General features: G+C 37.5%; 1 protein-coding gene across 1 annotated transcript; it reads right to left on the bottom strand.

Annotated features, from left to right (window-relative positions):
• Positions 1-3,170: 3,170 nt before the first annotated feature.
• Positions 3,171-13,861, bottom strand: LOC125226900. The gene is made up of 5 exons (XM_048131077.1): positions 13,455-13,861; positions 11,178-11,275; positions 10,001-10,130; positions 6,743-6,873; positions 3,171-3,445 (listed from the first exon to the last, which is right to left on the bottom strand). The coding sequence occupies exons 1-5, from the start codon at positions 13,713-13,715 to the stop codon at positions 3,370-3,372; spliced, it is 696 nt and encodes a 231-aa protein (XP_047987034.1). The 5' UTR covers positions 13,716-13,861; the 3' UTR covers positions 3,171-3,369.
• Positions 13,862-16,222: the final 2,361 nt, after the last annotated feature.

Raw genomic sequence — 16,222 nt, 5'->3', positions numbered from 1 at the left:
TTTAATAGGCTAGTTTCCTATACTTAAAATAAAATATTTTATGCAGTGCACGAAATAAAGCACCACAAAATTATAAGAAATATATGGACAGTATTGTTTTAATTTTTATTTAATAATTATAGGTGTGACGTCACTTCAGTATTTCAGTAATTCATATTAGCAAATCGTTTTGACAGTTCTTAAAAAGAAGCTTTTATCTTTTATAGAATATCTAAATGGAAATTTTAATTATTATAACAAGTTGAAATTGTAATTATTTTTATGAATTAATTATTGGCGTTGTAAGATTGAATTTCTATTAGTAATTGTATGCACTGTTACATAAATGTAAGAGACTGAAATTGTTAAAAAAATATTTAAAAAAAAAAGAATAAAAAAATGACTTAATTATTTTTTGTGTTACCTTATGCACTATTGTAATCTTTTAATAGTTGTTAGGGTGGTTTTCCAGCTTGAAAGAGTCCTTATGCTACAACCACAGACTACATTAGACACCGCAATATTAATAAATAAATATTGATTAATTTCTACTACTCTTTTTGGCCCGAGCTGGTAAAATTCCACGATTTGAGCAGCGCAATTTATTAGCATCTTACACCGTGCACACATTACTGTAACGGTCCAGCAGGCGTATTATGCATTCAATTCTATCACTTATCCACGTGAATAAGACGACATCTCAGGTCACTCTCACACTGACATACTTTCCAAAGCGTGACGGATACTTTATCCACATAAAACTGGAAGCATAATACGCCGGCAGGTTCAACCTTAACGGCGCAGCCACGACATTGGTCTAAGCGCGACAGCGGTGAGCGGCAGCCATGCGTGCGAATGAAGAGTCCCATCGCTGTGTCTCACTCCAAAGTATGGCTGCCGCTTCACCGCTGTCGCGATTAGACCAATGTCGTGGATGACACTTATGTAAGGCCTAAGTGGACGCTTGGAACATTCGGTTCGGCGGGACGTGCTCGGCCTTTTGCACTCTAAATCATTTGTAGCAACAAACTTGGCGTTTTGTTTAATTTAGTCACAAATGAATTTGTTGAAATAATTTGTACCCCTTTTGTTTAATAGTCCAAATGAAGTTGGGGTTGCTGGAGAGGAACCTCCCAGCAACGCCTACTCAATTTCCTCATAGGCTCCAATAAATAAAAGGCACCCAGCAGCAGATTTGTACGCCGGACATTGGTTTAAATTGGTTGTACTCGCGGTACCAATGGCAGAAATAATAATAATGGATATATGTGAAATGAAAATAATGTTTATGAAACGTACTAAATCGTTTTCACTTTCGTTTAGTAGTTGAGGCTGTCTATGGCTGCAAGTATATATGAGGACATTTTCATCTGAACTTCCAACAAAAATGAGTCCTTACTGCAGATGAAGCATAAAGACCTTTCACACTGGAACGCCACAAATATGCTTTTAGGAGTTTTATGTAGTCAACGCTATTTCAATGTGATATCTTAGTTAAATGTAGGTGTTACGGGATCTCGGGATTGTGAACTAACTTTATAATACAATACACAACCTAGTTACAAGTACACAAGTTAAAAATAAAGATGGAAAACGTAACTAAGAGTTTAACAGTCTTTATTAATTACTCGTCTTAGCCTTACTACAAGTTAGATGTAAGCGGTTAATTTAGATGTACAAATAAAACTAATAATCTATATCAATTTATATTATTCCAAAATAAAGGTATCTAGAGTCTGGCCAAAATTAGTTGGCTGCGATTTTGATTTTTGCCTTGCAAGTGTTGAGTAAACGTCATAATTTCATGGAAATTTTACGTTTTTAAATAACATTTGATGAACATTTGCACCGGCAAACCTGTCAAAATCGTTGCCAACGTAAAGTCAACCCACGATAAGTCTGCAGCAATTTTGACAGCCGGTGCAACTGTTATTTTACACGTCAAACTTCGATGAAATTATGACGTTTACTTAACCCTTACAGAGGCAGGGCTATCAAAATCGTTGCAAACTTAATGTGGACTGACTCTATTTGGACGGACTCTTGCTTCAAACAATACAATTTACAAAATATGCCAAATGTAAATAAATATGTAGATACCTAGATTCCAAAGCAATAAAAATAGAAATGGGCGTACAAATAGTTTCGCTAGAAAAAAGTTAACGGTGTCTCTTTCGATAGTCCTATAAAAGAAAAAGACGCCAACAATATTTGTAGCTACATTCTGCTTTCAGAAGAATTACTTGTTAGCTAATGTTAAATGCTTTAATAAAATAACAGTCTTTTCAATGATATGGTTATGGTTTTATAATACATTATAAAATAGGCTTTTAAATTGTAAGAGAATGCCGAATTTTGATTTTCTAGAGTTGATCCAAGATAGTAGGCAATGATTTTGTCAGCCCCGCCAGTGCAAATAATATTAATAAGTATCCATATATCAGAGTTCGATGTAACTATGATGCAGATTACTTACACCCTGACAAGTAGAAAAAAAAAAAAATAGCGGCATCGTCTATGTAAATCGTTTTGCATGTGGCAACTATTTAGTCATTTTTCTATGTTTCGTGAGAACAATCACCAAAAATATTTTTTCTAAGGTAGGTACCTATGTAATAATATATATATATATATATATATATATATATGCAATTTATTTAAACCAAACAGTCATAATAAAATAAAATAAAAATAGAAAAAATAAATAATATACATCATACATTGTGTAGTACATAGTGTACCTATGTTGAAACTATTTTGTAATACAAATAGACCATGTGGCCCGTTTCTCGAAACAATACAAAAATTTTATTACAAGTGTGTTTCCATGACACGATTTGACAGTTTTTCGCACTTGAATCACGAGCCCTTTCGATCTAGGACAAAAAATACAAAAAAATAGTCCCAAAATTTTCTATTATTTTGCAACTTCCCACTTTGTAACCGCTGTACAAAGTGTTTGAAAAATGGTAACGAAGTGGAAAAACTAAATTTGGGACGCTTTTTCTGCCTAGTAGGATGAAAAGGGCTCGTAATTCTGAGTAGGAAAAACATTTGTTATAATTAACCTATTTTAGAAAAAAGGATTCTATAGTTGAGCCTCGAGCGATGCGTTTTTCGATCTTTTAAATATATTTGCACCCAAGTGTAACGCTTTTCCTCTCACTATAGAAAACTGCAAAAAATATTTTCACTGATACTTCTATGAGAATATTTGCTTATGACAAATACTTTAGTACACCATTTCTTCTCTTTTTTTTGCCAAGCTGTAAATAACCATAGAAACGGGTCAATCAAAATCGTTGCCTATTTATATTGGCCTGAACTCTTTATATTACTAACAAATTGTATTGTGGACATTGTGGTATATTTGACAATAAAGCTTCCTGTTCACGCCCGCATTTTCATTCTGTCTTTCATTTTCTGTTGCGCCGTCCTCGCCGCCGTGTCGTCACAGACGCTGCATCTACGGAAAAGGATGATTACTTACATAATACCTCCATAATACATACAATCGCGCCCGTACCCCATAAAGGGGTAGGCTGAGCACATGAAACTACTCAGGTTTTAGTGCCACTCTTGGCAAATAAGAAGCTTTAATTATTTACCCCCTTATTCATAAACGTACTCAGTTATCAAGCCGATAAAGTTCGTTTGTCCTTTTCTATCACACCGATACGTCGGAAAGGGACAAACAAAACTTTATCGGCTTAATAACTTTAGAGTACGTTTATGAATAAAGGAGTTAGACTATTGCGAAGTATTTAGATTAGTAGTTTTTTATGCGTATAGCAACTATACCTCAGCAATTCCCGAAAAGTTTGTAGATACATTTGGATCACGTCCTCTGGACTCTATCAGCCTACCAATTTTTATCAAAATCGGAGACGTGATCCAAATGTACAAACTTTTTGGGAATTGCTCACCTATATATAAGAACTAGCTTTTGCCCGCGGCTTCGCTCGCGTTTAAGAGCCCGTCACGATGGGTAAAAATTCAGTATCTGTCAAATTACCCCATTTACACACACTAACGCACGTCACACTCACCAACATACTTTTCGCACACTACCGCAATTTACTGGAAGAGGTCAGTGACCTAAGTGAGAGGAACTTAAGACAGGTCTATAGTTTCACTGAAGATCAGTTGTAACGTTAAAATCCCATCAAAACCAAAAAAGGGAAATATTGAGCCAAGTTCAATATTATATATGCCTTGGTTGTTGGCGTCAACGACAAAAGCAGTGAGATCTAAACGGGTGCCAAGTTCAATGGCAGTCCTCAAAATGTTTTATGACAATTGATGACATAAAATATCATTTCTTATAACTTTTATAATAGAATAGAATAGAATATAATTAATTTATTCGTTAACACACACACAAAATAAACGTTACAAATAATAAGACATAAACAAGAAGGAGATCCAACGAAATGGTCTAATCTTCCGATCAGACCATCCGGTGAAACAATCACGACAGGCACATAATATGTATGTCACAAATATCAATATAAGAGCCAAATTTAAGACGTTTATGTGAAATAGTTTTTGTTGTGAGGACGCCCATAGAGGCTCCAAATAGTTCGTGTAATATTACACACGATGTTGTCTGCCAGTTCGGTTACTTGAACTTGGCTTGACACACTGCCGCGTGTTTAGATTGCGGACAGTGTCAATTTAGTGTTACCATCTCACACGAATTGACTCCGATTATTTTTCAAAATAAATTTGTGCAAACACCATATAAAATCAAAACAACTCTGGTGTAAAAAACAGTGCTTCGTTTATTCTAATTATAAATGGTTAAACCCTTTTCCGAATGAATTAAAATAATTCACTGTTCCTGATCGGTTTAGCCATTATAACATCCGTTATAAATGCACTGAGACAAAGGTTGAGGTTATGTATGAACAGAGGTTGACAGTCAGTTTACATGTAAAATTGTTGCCATATATAGAATTCTTCATTAAAATAATAATTTTCAAAATTTAGTTAAAGTTGTCTGAATCTAAGGTTACGTGCCCCGTGTGCAAACACCATTTAAAAATTATATTGAACGTAAGAAGGTAAGTCATACAGAACAATTTTGTGATAAGATAATATATTATAACAATTAGTAATTTTGCCATTTACGTAAATAATCGTTTATAGAATATAATTATAATGATTAGTTCTGTTAGTTTTTTCATACGCCACACTGAATGTCTCTTCGCGATAGAGAATGTTACACACACTGACACACTAAATAATGTGACCAGTATAATGAAAATAAAGTCCAACGAGTTAAAATTAATTTTAAAACTCTTTCATTTTAATAAAGTATAGAAGACAAAAAATACCTATATTTCTTATCATTGTATTAAAGTTACATATATTTTTTTATTTCTCAACAATAATAAGTAGTAAACAACACAAAAAAAAACGATTTTAAACTGAGACTCTTTTAGACGTGACGATATTTATTTACCTTATTACTTTTGAATACATTCATAGCACTGGCAATCTTTTTGTATCCGTATATGATTTCCAGTGTCAAAAACAAATGTCATTGGAGCAAATTTGGCGACACGTCCGCTCCGAACGAGCCCGATCGGGCGTCTGACTCAATAGAATCTGTTCGCAGTTTTGACGTTTGTATGGAAAATTGACGAAAGTTTATATTCAACATTGATTTTATTCGTTCTCTTTGTAAGGAAAAATATGAAAAGGTAATAATTCTGTAGTCCAGTTATCTAGCTTATAAAATAACATTATTTTAAAACTAAAACACGGTCGTACATATTCAAATTTATGAAGATGCCGACAGGGGCCGACCGCATTTTAGTTACAACTTTAAGTAAGTATGTATCTAAAATTGGAAGTGTTTCCTGATTTGTATTACACACTATTTTGCATACACATACTTAAAGTTTATAATTATCAAGAAAGCCTTTTGTTTGCCTAAAAGGTTTTCGAAGTAATTGCCATTTGATTCGAAGTATTTTTAGACAAATATTGATGTCGTTTAACTTCCATTTACTGTATTTTAGTAGCATGATAAGTATGATAACACACATGTAAACTACTGAATTTTTAGTTTAGGATATAAGTAATGCGACAACATCAATTTTAGCAGCCTAAAGTATACAAAATTGAGCTCAGCTCACTCAGACGTGAGCACTATTTGCGGGTTTTCTTAAACTAGCGTCAGGAAAAAAATCATAATTAATTCAGGGAGTAACTTTTCCTTGATGTTAACTACTGATTTTGTAGATAAGAATACGCGCTGTTTAAAACAAGTGCTTTTCTTATCAATAAGTATATACTGAAACTAAAACCGGACGTAGAAAACTACCAATTTTACGATTTTCTACTTTTTGATATTGACGGCCTCTTAATTCGAAATTTGCGGAATGCTCCATACAAACGCCCACTCCCAGTTTTAGGGAAGTGGGGGGTTAGAAAGAGACAAAAAGTATCCTATATCCTATGTCATTCTCCAGCCCTTCTGTCACACTAATATGGAAGAGGAGTTTTCATTAGCTACGACGCAAACGATTGGCACCTCTGTGTAAAATTATGGTCCAGTGGCAACCAAATTAAACTCCCCATACAATAAGATTTAACGAACTTCTGGTGTGATCGGATCGTACCTTTAGGCGACCTGTCTGCTCGTTTGCCTCCTAGCTCATAAAAAAAAAAAAACAGGAACACTAACATGGCAAGCGGTATGGTGCAACCAACCCTAAGTCCCGTCAGTGAATTTTAGAAAAAAGCAGCTTACTTAGGAGTTCTTTCGAGCCAGAATTTCTGAGTGGCGTCGCAGTAGGTGCGCAGCTGGCGATTATCCCACGAAACTGAGTCCATACGCCACTCGGGAGACACGTATTGCGCGTTGAGCTTAGGTAACGTAATCTGTAAACAAAATGTCAGATAATCAAAAGCTGTAGGTATACAATAAATATTTTTTAAGAAAAACAACCGCCGCTTTTGGGGTTCTGGTGAAAGGTACTTGCGAATGTTGGATTATGTAGAAATGTGTAGGTATTTTTTGAGACTGCTTTAAACATTTTTTGTCACTGTTCTGGACGTAAGTGCATGCTGTTCTTATAAAAATACCAAAGTCACTACGAGCCCCAATGCAAATGATATCGTCTAGTCACACTTCAACGTGCGATATTTATTTCCGAAACTGGTGTTTAAACCCAGATTGACTTTGATGATAAATGGAATACACGACACACTAAGCCATTAAAACTAGTTTAATCTTGCGCCGTACAAAATGCCCTAATGTTATATGTTTTAATATAATCATATCATAAAAATAACATATCTAAAGCAAAAAAATACGCCTAGTTCATATTTGAGGCATAATAGGTCGTCTATTTTAAATAAAAATAGTTTAGTAAGATTTATATTATACAATAATATTTTAAATTGAATTAATAATATTATAAGTCGTCTGATATGATATACGGCTACATAAAAAGGTAAATTCTGTAAAAAATATAATTATTCTACAACATTTTTATACCAAAATAGCAAGAGGTAAGTCGGTGCCTGAATCAGTGAGGAAAATTATAATTTCCAGTAACAATAGCGGCAAATCTACGTTCCAAAATATCCAAAGACCTTTTTTTGCCAAGATCTACGGCGCATACAATCATCCAGCATCAACTAAAACACGGAACCGTCTCCTGTTTAAATAAATCTGGCCGTCGAAGAATAACTGCCAAAGAGAAAACAGGATTTTGAGGAGCATCATCAGGAAAAATCGTCATGCAAGAGCAGGAGAACTTACCTAACTATGGCATGACGCGATCAAAATAAACATTTCAGTCGATACCTGAAAGACAGTAATGAAAATAATGGGCTTCGGTTTTCACACCGCTAAACAGAAACCATTATTTACTCAAAAGCAGAAAACTAACAGGTTGAAATTTGGACAAAAGTACAGAAACTGGACTGCCGATCAGTGGCGAAAAATAATATGGAGCGACAAATCCAAATTTGAGGTCATAGTTGGCGATGAACGAAGTAAAGTCATTCAAGAAAAAGGAGATGCATTTCACAAAGACTGTCTTGAAAGCAAGGTGTAGTTTCCAGTATCTTTAAATGATTTGGGGCTGTATGTCGGCACAGGGTGTGGGATGTCTGCAATTTATAGATGGAACCGTCAATGCAGAGAAATACAAAAGCATCTTGGAATAGAGTTCACTACCGTCTATAAGAAAGTTCAAGTATATAAATGGATTTACTTTTCAACAAGATGGTGCCTTTATGTCATACTGGCAAGACAACGATGGAGTGGCTGAAACAAAAACAAATTCCTACCATATCATGGCCATCCAGCAGTCCAGACTTGTCTCCCATAAAAACTTTGTAGTGGTAAATGAAGAAAAAGTTGCGAAAAGATCCTTCTAAATCCAAAGCTGATTTTAAGGAGAAACTTGTGGGTGTCTGGAATGGAATAACCCCTGAGGAGTAAAGACAGTTGGTACATACAATGCCGCTCAGAATTAAGGCCGTTTTAGATGCAAAAGGTGACGCCACCAAGTGGTAGTTGTTCTTTTCTGCATCGGCTACGCTGAAGACGAACATTTTTGCGAGTGTTACATTTGGTGAAATTATGTTTTTTTGTTTACTAGTGAGGAAAATTGTTAATTTATGTTTTGAATAAATAAAATATGCATTATAAGCTCTCTTGTTTTTATGTTACATGTTCTACTAATCATCTAATTCATCCTGAATTTTGAGGTCGAAGTTAGGACATAATATTTTTTTCATACTAGACGATATCATTTGCATTGGGGCTCGTATAAGTGTGCCGTTCAGATTTGAGGAGTTCCATTCTGACCATCATCAGTAGTTCCACTGCACCAACTGTCACTGTTCCATACGTAAATGCATGCTGTTCTTATAAAAACACAAAAATCTTCATATGTATGCCTTTCAGATTTGAGGAGTTCCGTTCTGACCATCATCAGTAGTTCCACTGCACCAACTGTCACTGTTCCATACGTAAATGCATGCTGTTCTTATAAAAACACAAAAATCTTCATATGTATGCCTTTCAGATTTGAGGAGTTCCCTCGATTTCTCCAGAATCCCATCATCAGAACTGGGTTCTGATAAAAATGGGACCAATCTGTATGCATATATGTACATTCGATAAAAAAAAAACTTTTCAAAAACGGTCCAGTAGCGACGGAGATATCGTGGCACAAACAAAAAAAAACAAACAGGCGAATTGAGAACCACCTTCCTTGAGATTTGGGGCGGCGGTTAAAAAGTAAGAACATCTCTGACTACGTGTTCTGCCGCTTGTAGGTAAAACGGGATGTAGGTACCTACTCGGAAGAATATTTTGAGCGATATGATGTCAATTTTGCAAATGGCCGCTAAACTTCATCACATCACTGCTGTTGCTGTTGAACTTTATCCCGACGACACTCCGGTTGAGAATAGGTACACCAGGTATATCGCAAATTATAAATGCAGACATCAATTCCAATGAAAATAAAAATCAACAGTGATCGACTCTGGCCAACGTGGGACTCGAACACACATCCTTGGATTGCCGGTCCAATGCGTTAGCAATTGCGCAGGTATATGCGAGCGCTCCCGTAGATCCCGCGGTACCTAGACACCCTAGTATTCACGAGACTGTAATCCCTTCGGCAGCATACGTAGTACGCTAGTTGCGATCGAAGAATTTTTATTCCTTGTACGAAACCAGTTACGAACAAAGAGTTTTTATTCGCTGTAAGAAACTTGTTGCAAGTGCAAAACTATAGGTAGGTTAGGTTTGTTAGGTATCTTTACATGCCCGAAGGGCAAATAGCCTAGAAATAGGAGCACGACGAAATGCTCATATTTCGAATAAAACTGGTTTCCTACAAAGAATTAAATTTCTTGGATCGTAATTGGTTTCGTACAAGGACAAAAAATTCTTCGACCGCAACTACAATAGTTACGGACTGGCGGTTACGTACGCGGCCGAAGGGGTGTAATTTATGATTCTGTGGTTGTGGTTACCTACCGGGTTAGCTGGTGCCGGCAGGTCCGGTAACGGAGCTCGGACTGTCTTATAGTTGGTGAGCGCAACGCCTTCTTCCGTCGCGATCCGGACTGTGCTCTTGTAAATGTCCTTTATCAGCAAGTCGCGGACTCTAGAAATATAAAAATAGTGCGTAGAGTCCCTTCGCGCGGAAGAAGTGAAACTTCGTAATGTGGAAATGAAAACAGGAAGCGGTATTTCAAAATTCCAGTTGGCAACACTGAGAGTTGAACGTTTAACGCTGTCAGTGAGTGTTAGGCCGGCAAAAGACAGTCTTAAATTTCATAATCTTAAAAAAATATAATCTTATAAAATTAGATCGACTGCCTTGCCACACACATTCTTAAAATTCAGATTATTCGCAATCTGTCAGATCAATCTGAAAAATTCATAATCTTAAAAAATAAGACTGTGTGTGAACAGTTGCGAAATTGTATGGAAATCCGTGCACTCGATCTGATTTAAGATTATGAAATTTAAGAGAGCGCGCACACGGGCAACTGTTCCCGGCAACTGTTGCGGGCAACTGTTGTCGCGACCATGGCCTAGTATGAAAGTGCGCACACGAGGCGACGCAACTTTTCATACAAATACGAAAGTCGCCGAGCAACTGTTGCCCCCGTGGCTAAGACTGTCTGTTGCCGGCCTTAAACGTTTTGACGCTAAATATCAGTTTGAAGTCTCAATTGAAGTTTCACTTCAATAAAAATTGTTAGGATTGATGTTCACAACTGTAACAAGATCAAGACATGCTAAACCTAGCAGTACCTACAATGTAAACGATCTTTAAATAGGTGTGCTGTCCCAAAATGAGCATTCAAAATTATGGCTTGTTTACAAGGTTTGCCGTGACCCATATGCGGGGGCGAGAAGTTAAAAATAGACGAAAAACATCAATTATACAACAAAAAGAGAAGAAATTATTTATTTAACTATTTTTTTTTATCATAGCAACACTTAGGTAACTTCATAGAAAAGTATCAAAACGGTTTACATAGACGGTGGCGCCCCTTTCTACTTTTTTTTGCAAAACACATAATTAATTAAAAAGTGGCAACATTATAGTGTCGTGCCGTTCAAATTAATATGTGTGAGTAACCGAGATGCTATTCTTTTTTTGCCAGCAAGTTGTACTGAGAATTATTAAATAGGTACATACTGTTTGCTGTCAATATCATCCATACTGACGGCGGGAGTCATAACCAGGCGCGGGCGGGTCCTCTGCGCCTCCTCACGACCTAGGTCTTCGGGTTTTACCTGCAAGTCAATGTTCGTTAACAGCTTATAATGCTTATATTTATGGCCGGTTGCATCAAACCATCTGTCACCGTTAAAGCGTTCGTTAAATTTTATTGTATGGGAAGTTCCATAGACGTCTGCTGTTTGACGATGATGTGTCTGTAAAATGTGGTTGATGCAACTGGCCCTTAATCTAGTACTCTAGCGCTGACCGTTATTGCGCAAAAGTCAAAAACAGCTGACTTAGCCGAATGGCAAACGTCGACGCCAGATGCCGACAGAAAAGCAGTCTGGCTCTGTCGCGAACATAGTGCGTAATTCAGAAGTGTCACGGAACTCATCTAAGGTGAAAAATAGTATAGTATGGACTCCATAGGTACTCGTGTTCGCGGCATCTCGCGCGAGTGTTGAGCGCGCTTTATGGCGCAATTTCATTAGTCGATAACTCGTTCGGTATGCAGCATACGGGGAGTCCCCGGCAGGCGAGATAACAACCAATGAAAGTGGTCCAATAGGCTAGTTTCCTATACTTAAAATAATAGTTATTTGTTATACAAGGGGGCAAAGTTGTATTTTAACGCCGAGTGTGGAATTGCAAAACGAGCAAGTGAAAGGAGTCTATAGTTGAACCACGAGCGAAGCGAGTGGTTCGAGAATAGAATCCTGAACTTGCGAGTTTTTGTAACACACGAGAAGTAAAATACATTTTGCACCCGAGTGTAACACAAAACTTTTCCCCTCACTATAGCGAGGAAACTACAACGCAAAAAATGCGTTTATCACTCCTTCCAGTAGTTCCACAGGCGGTAAATCATCTTTATTACTAGATTCTCCTACTTTTATCAATTTTAAAGCAGTTAATTTGACTTTATTCAAGGACAAATTACTTTACCCACTAGTGGATAAAATGCGTTTTTACCCGCTGGTATTAAAGGACAAAACACGTGTTTCCGAGCTAGTGAGGGGAAAAATATTTTATGCAGTGCACGAAATAAAGCACCACATAATTAAAAGAACAATATGGACAATAGTTACTTTTATACATAATTTCTATTTAATAAGTCAAGCAGAAAGACATAAAGTAAATAAATTGACCGTGACGTCACTCTCAGTAATTCATAGTAATTCCATATTAGCAAATAGTTTTGACAGTTCTTAAAAAGAAGCTGATTTGACTAGTAGGAAACTAGCCTATTGAATTGGTCGTTAACTCGTTTGGTATGCAGCATGACGGGGAGTCCCCGCAGGTGAGACGACCACCAATGAAAGTGGTGCAATTTATTGGTCAACTCGTTCGGTATGCAGCATACGGGGACTCCCCGGCAGGCGAGATAACAACCAATGAAAGTTACTGTTACTTTAATAATTAATAAATATGAATACACGGTGTTTCCGGTATCACTCAAAACCTCAGACACCCCAACTGATTTTTATTTTTTTAAACTCATCTAGGGTATTCATCTTTTAATCTGATCGTTACTTTTTTTTAAATTGAATTTTTAATTTTCTGTACAGCTCTACTTGACTTTTAGCTCTACACTCAATAAAATAATTGCTAACTACCATCATAAACCATAAGACTATTTATTTGTGTACGTTACTGCAACGACATAAGGTTTACCAATAGACAGCTAAGATGTCACTGTAAAACACTTTAAAGCTTTGTCACAGTAAACTTCAAATTGGACAGGTAATCGCAGTAAGCAAATAAACTCAATATTCAAAATGACAAGGTTGTAATTAGGTACGAGTTCAATTTGTTATGACTTTATGATAAACATTAAGATTAAACTGACAAACAACGTCAAACTACTAGCGGAAAAAATAAACGTCCAAGTAACCGGCCAGTATTAATACCCCTAAATACTGAAAAAAGGTAAACAACCTCTAGCAATGCGATATACACAATGTTGTATTACGAGTACAATAGAATGGGCACGTAAAAAATAATTAATAATACTAATTTAAATAAAAATATTACCCCCATCAAGATATAGCTCAATCGATTCTACTCTCGATTCTGAACAAACTGTTTTCAGGTTTTTAGTGTTAAGTGAAACACGGTGTATATGAATATGAAAAAATTCCCTGAATGCGGGCCCTTTGGCACGCGTTCTAGAAATCTCTCGCACCCCGAATGCGGACCCTATCGACTAATGAAATTGCGCCATTAGATATTATTGTCATTCTTACTTACGAAAGGCTTCTGCGGAATTCTAGGGTTAGTCTTCACGACGTCCTTGGGTTTAATAAAGAGATCGAACGGTATGGGCAGCCTCTCACTCATAGTCTGCGTGTCCTTAATCCCTTTGAATTCTGCTCTTCGCTTCGGAGGCTTCTCTCTGTAAAGTGTAGGCACGGGGGCTTTGATCTCATTCTCCCTGTAATCTGTCCTCTGTACTGTCCCGTAGTTGAACAGCATAGATTCGTAGCGTCGTATTTGTATGTCGTCCGGCATTTTTGTAAATAATTCGAAATATTTTTATGTAAACTCGCGGGATCACGCGTAATGATGCTTGGTAAAAATTGTGTACAAATTATAAATGACAATGTCAATGTGGCATTCATGTAAAAGACACATTTTGTACAAATAGGTCTTAATGGTCTTATAGTTCACGGCGTTGGCTGGATCATTGTTTAGTATCGAATAATGTCACGTTAGATACTATTAGAAATGTATATGTTAAGCTTGATGTCATGTGGTCAGATCACTACCCGCTTATAATTGAATGTAACTTTAATGTGCTAAACATGAAGTCATGTTACAAAAACGTGTCCAATAAGGTAATCTGGGGAAACAGAAATGCGAAACAAATTGAAATATACAAAGACAAATGTAACGAGCGTTTGGGCTGTATAGACTTACCTGGTCAGTTGTGTCAATGTTATAGGTCTTATAAATTATGTTCGATAGCTGAGCATAAAACAGTTATTGATAAATTATATAATGAAGTAATCGAAGCCCTTAAATGTTCGGCTGTCAATAGCAATTATATTCAGCCAATTAGGAAAAATAAAATAATCATAGGCTGGAATAGGTACGTCCGCGAGGCTCACGGGGAGGCCCGGCATAGGTTTCAGGACTGGGTGTGGTATAATCGTCCTACTTCTGGTCCAGTATACGATGCTATGATGGAGAGCAGGGGGATATTTAAATCACGCTTAAAATGGTGTCAAAAAAATGAGGAGCAAATTAAATTTGATAAATTGGCATCGTTGCACACGAAAAAGGATTTTAAACAGTTCTGGAAATGTACAAACAGTATGAGTACCAAACCGGGTCTTCCCGTGAGCATCGATGGAGTTAGTGATCCCATTCAAATAGCTAACATGTTTAAACAGCACTTCTTAGTTGAATCGCCATTGGGGCCTTCATGTTCGGAGCTCGAGGATGAGACCAGTGAGCCTTTTACTGCAGGCGTAGAGATAACAGCTCAGGATGTAGCTATGGTTATAAAGAACATGTCTAAAGGCAAGTCCCCGGGCCATGATGGGCTCAGCCTCGAACATCTACAACATGCTGGCCCTCATTTACCTCGTGTTCTGGCTTTGCTGTTCACGTTGTGCCTGGGACACTCTTATTTGCCGACTGAGCTTATGAAAACAATAGTAGTACCAATTGTAAAAAACAAAACTGGAAACACATCGGATAAAACAAACTACAGACCGATCTCGCTGGCCACAATTGTAGCGAAAGTGCTAGACGGTCTGCTTAATACACAGTTAGATAAGTACGTACAGCTGCACGATAACCAGTTTGGTTTCCGGCCGGGACTCTCAACGGAAAGTGCGATACTGTGTCTAAAGCAGACTGTCAAGTACTACACTGAACGAAACACACCAGTGTATGCGTGTTTCCTGGACCTATCGAAGGCTTTTGACCTGGTCAGATACGATATACTGTGGGATAAATTAGGGACTATGAAAGTTCCTCAGGAACTCTTATCCATTTTTAAATTCTGGTATAGAGGACAGGTCAATAGCGTTCGATGGGCAGGGGCGCTGTCGGAACCATATAGGTTGCAGTGTGGGGTCAGGCAGGGCGGTTTGACCTCACCAAAGCTCTTCAACTTATATGTGAACGCACTAATTGAGGAGCTCAGCAGTACTCGTATCGGATGCCACGTGGAAGGCATAAACGTAAATAACATTAGCTACGCTGATGATATGGTGCTGCTGAGCGCGTCACCTTGTGGTCTCGCTAAACTGATCGCGACCTGTGAGCGGTACGCTATTGCGCATGGGCTAAAGTACAATGCCTCGAAAAGTGAGCTCATGGTGTTTGGAGTTAGAGGGAAGTGTTTGCCAAAAGTACCAACCTTAAAGCTGAATGGCAATCCACTGATACTAGTCAATCAATTTAAATACTTAGGGCATATCATCACCTCTGACCTCAAGGACGATGTCGACGTCGAAAGGGAGCGCAGGGCGCTGGCTGTTCGAGCGAACATGATTGCCCGCAGGTTTCAGCGTAGCTCAAGTGCGGTAAAGATAACCTTATTCCGAGCATTTTGTACCTCATTTTACACTTGTAGCCTGTGGGTGAACTACACACAGAAACAGTACAGCGCCCTGCGTGTACAATATAACAATGCCTTCAGGGTGCTGATGGGGCTGCCTCGCTACTGCAGCGCATCGTTAATGTTCGCGGAGGCACGAGTAGACAGCTTTTCTGCCACCATGCGCAAACGCGCCGCGTCGCTGATCGGAAGGGTGAAGGCCAGCACCAACAGCATCCTGGCAATGTTTGCAAGCAGGTTGGATGGGGCGTGTCTGAATCACTGCAGTGCGCTCCATATGAAATATAATTAAGTAATACTAACACGTAGATTTAAGATAATTATGTACCTACTCACTAACCTTAATGTTTAATTTTATTTGTGCAATTTAAATTTTATTGTTATTTATTGTTGTTAATTTTATTGTGATTATTTGTGATATTTTATGTGTGTACCGAAATTGTAT

Source organism: Leguminivora glycinivorella, chromosome 6, assembly GCF_023078275.1.
Source record: "Leguminivora glycinivorella isolate SPB_JAAS2020 chromosome 6, LegGlyc_1.1, whole genome shotgun sequence".
NCBI classification, from domain to species: Eukaryota; Metazoa; Arthropoda; class Insecta; order Lepidoptera; family Tortricidae; genus Leguminivora; species Leguminivora glycinivorella.
This window is presented reverse-complemented; position numbering and strand designations above follow the sequence as displayed.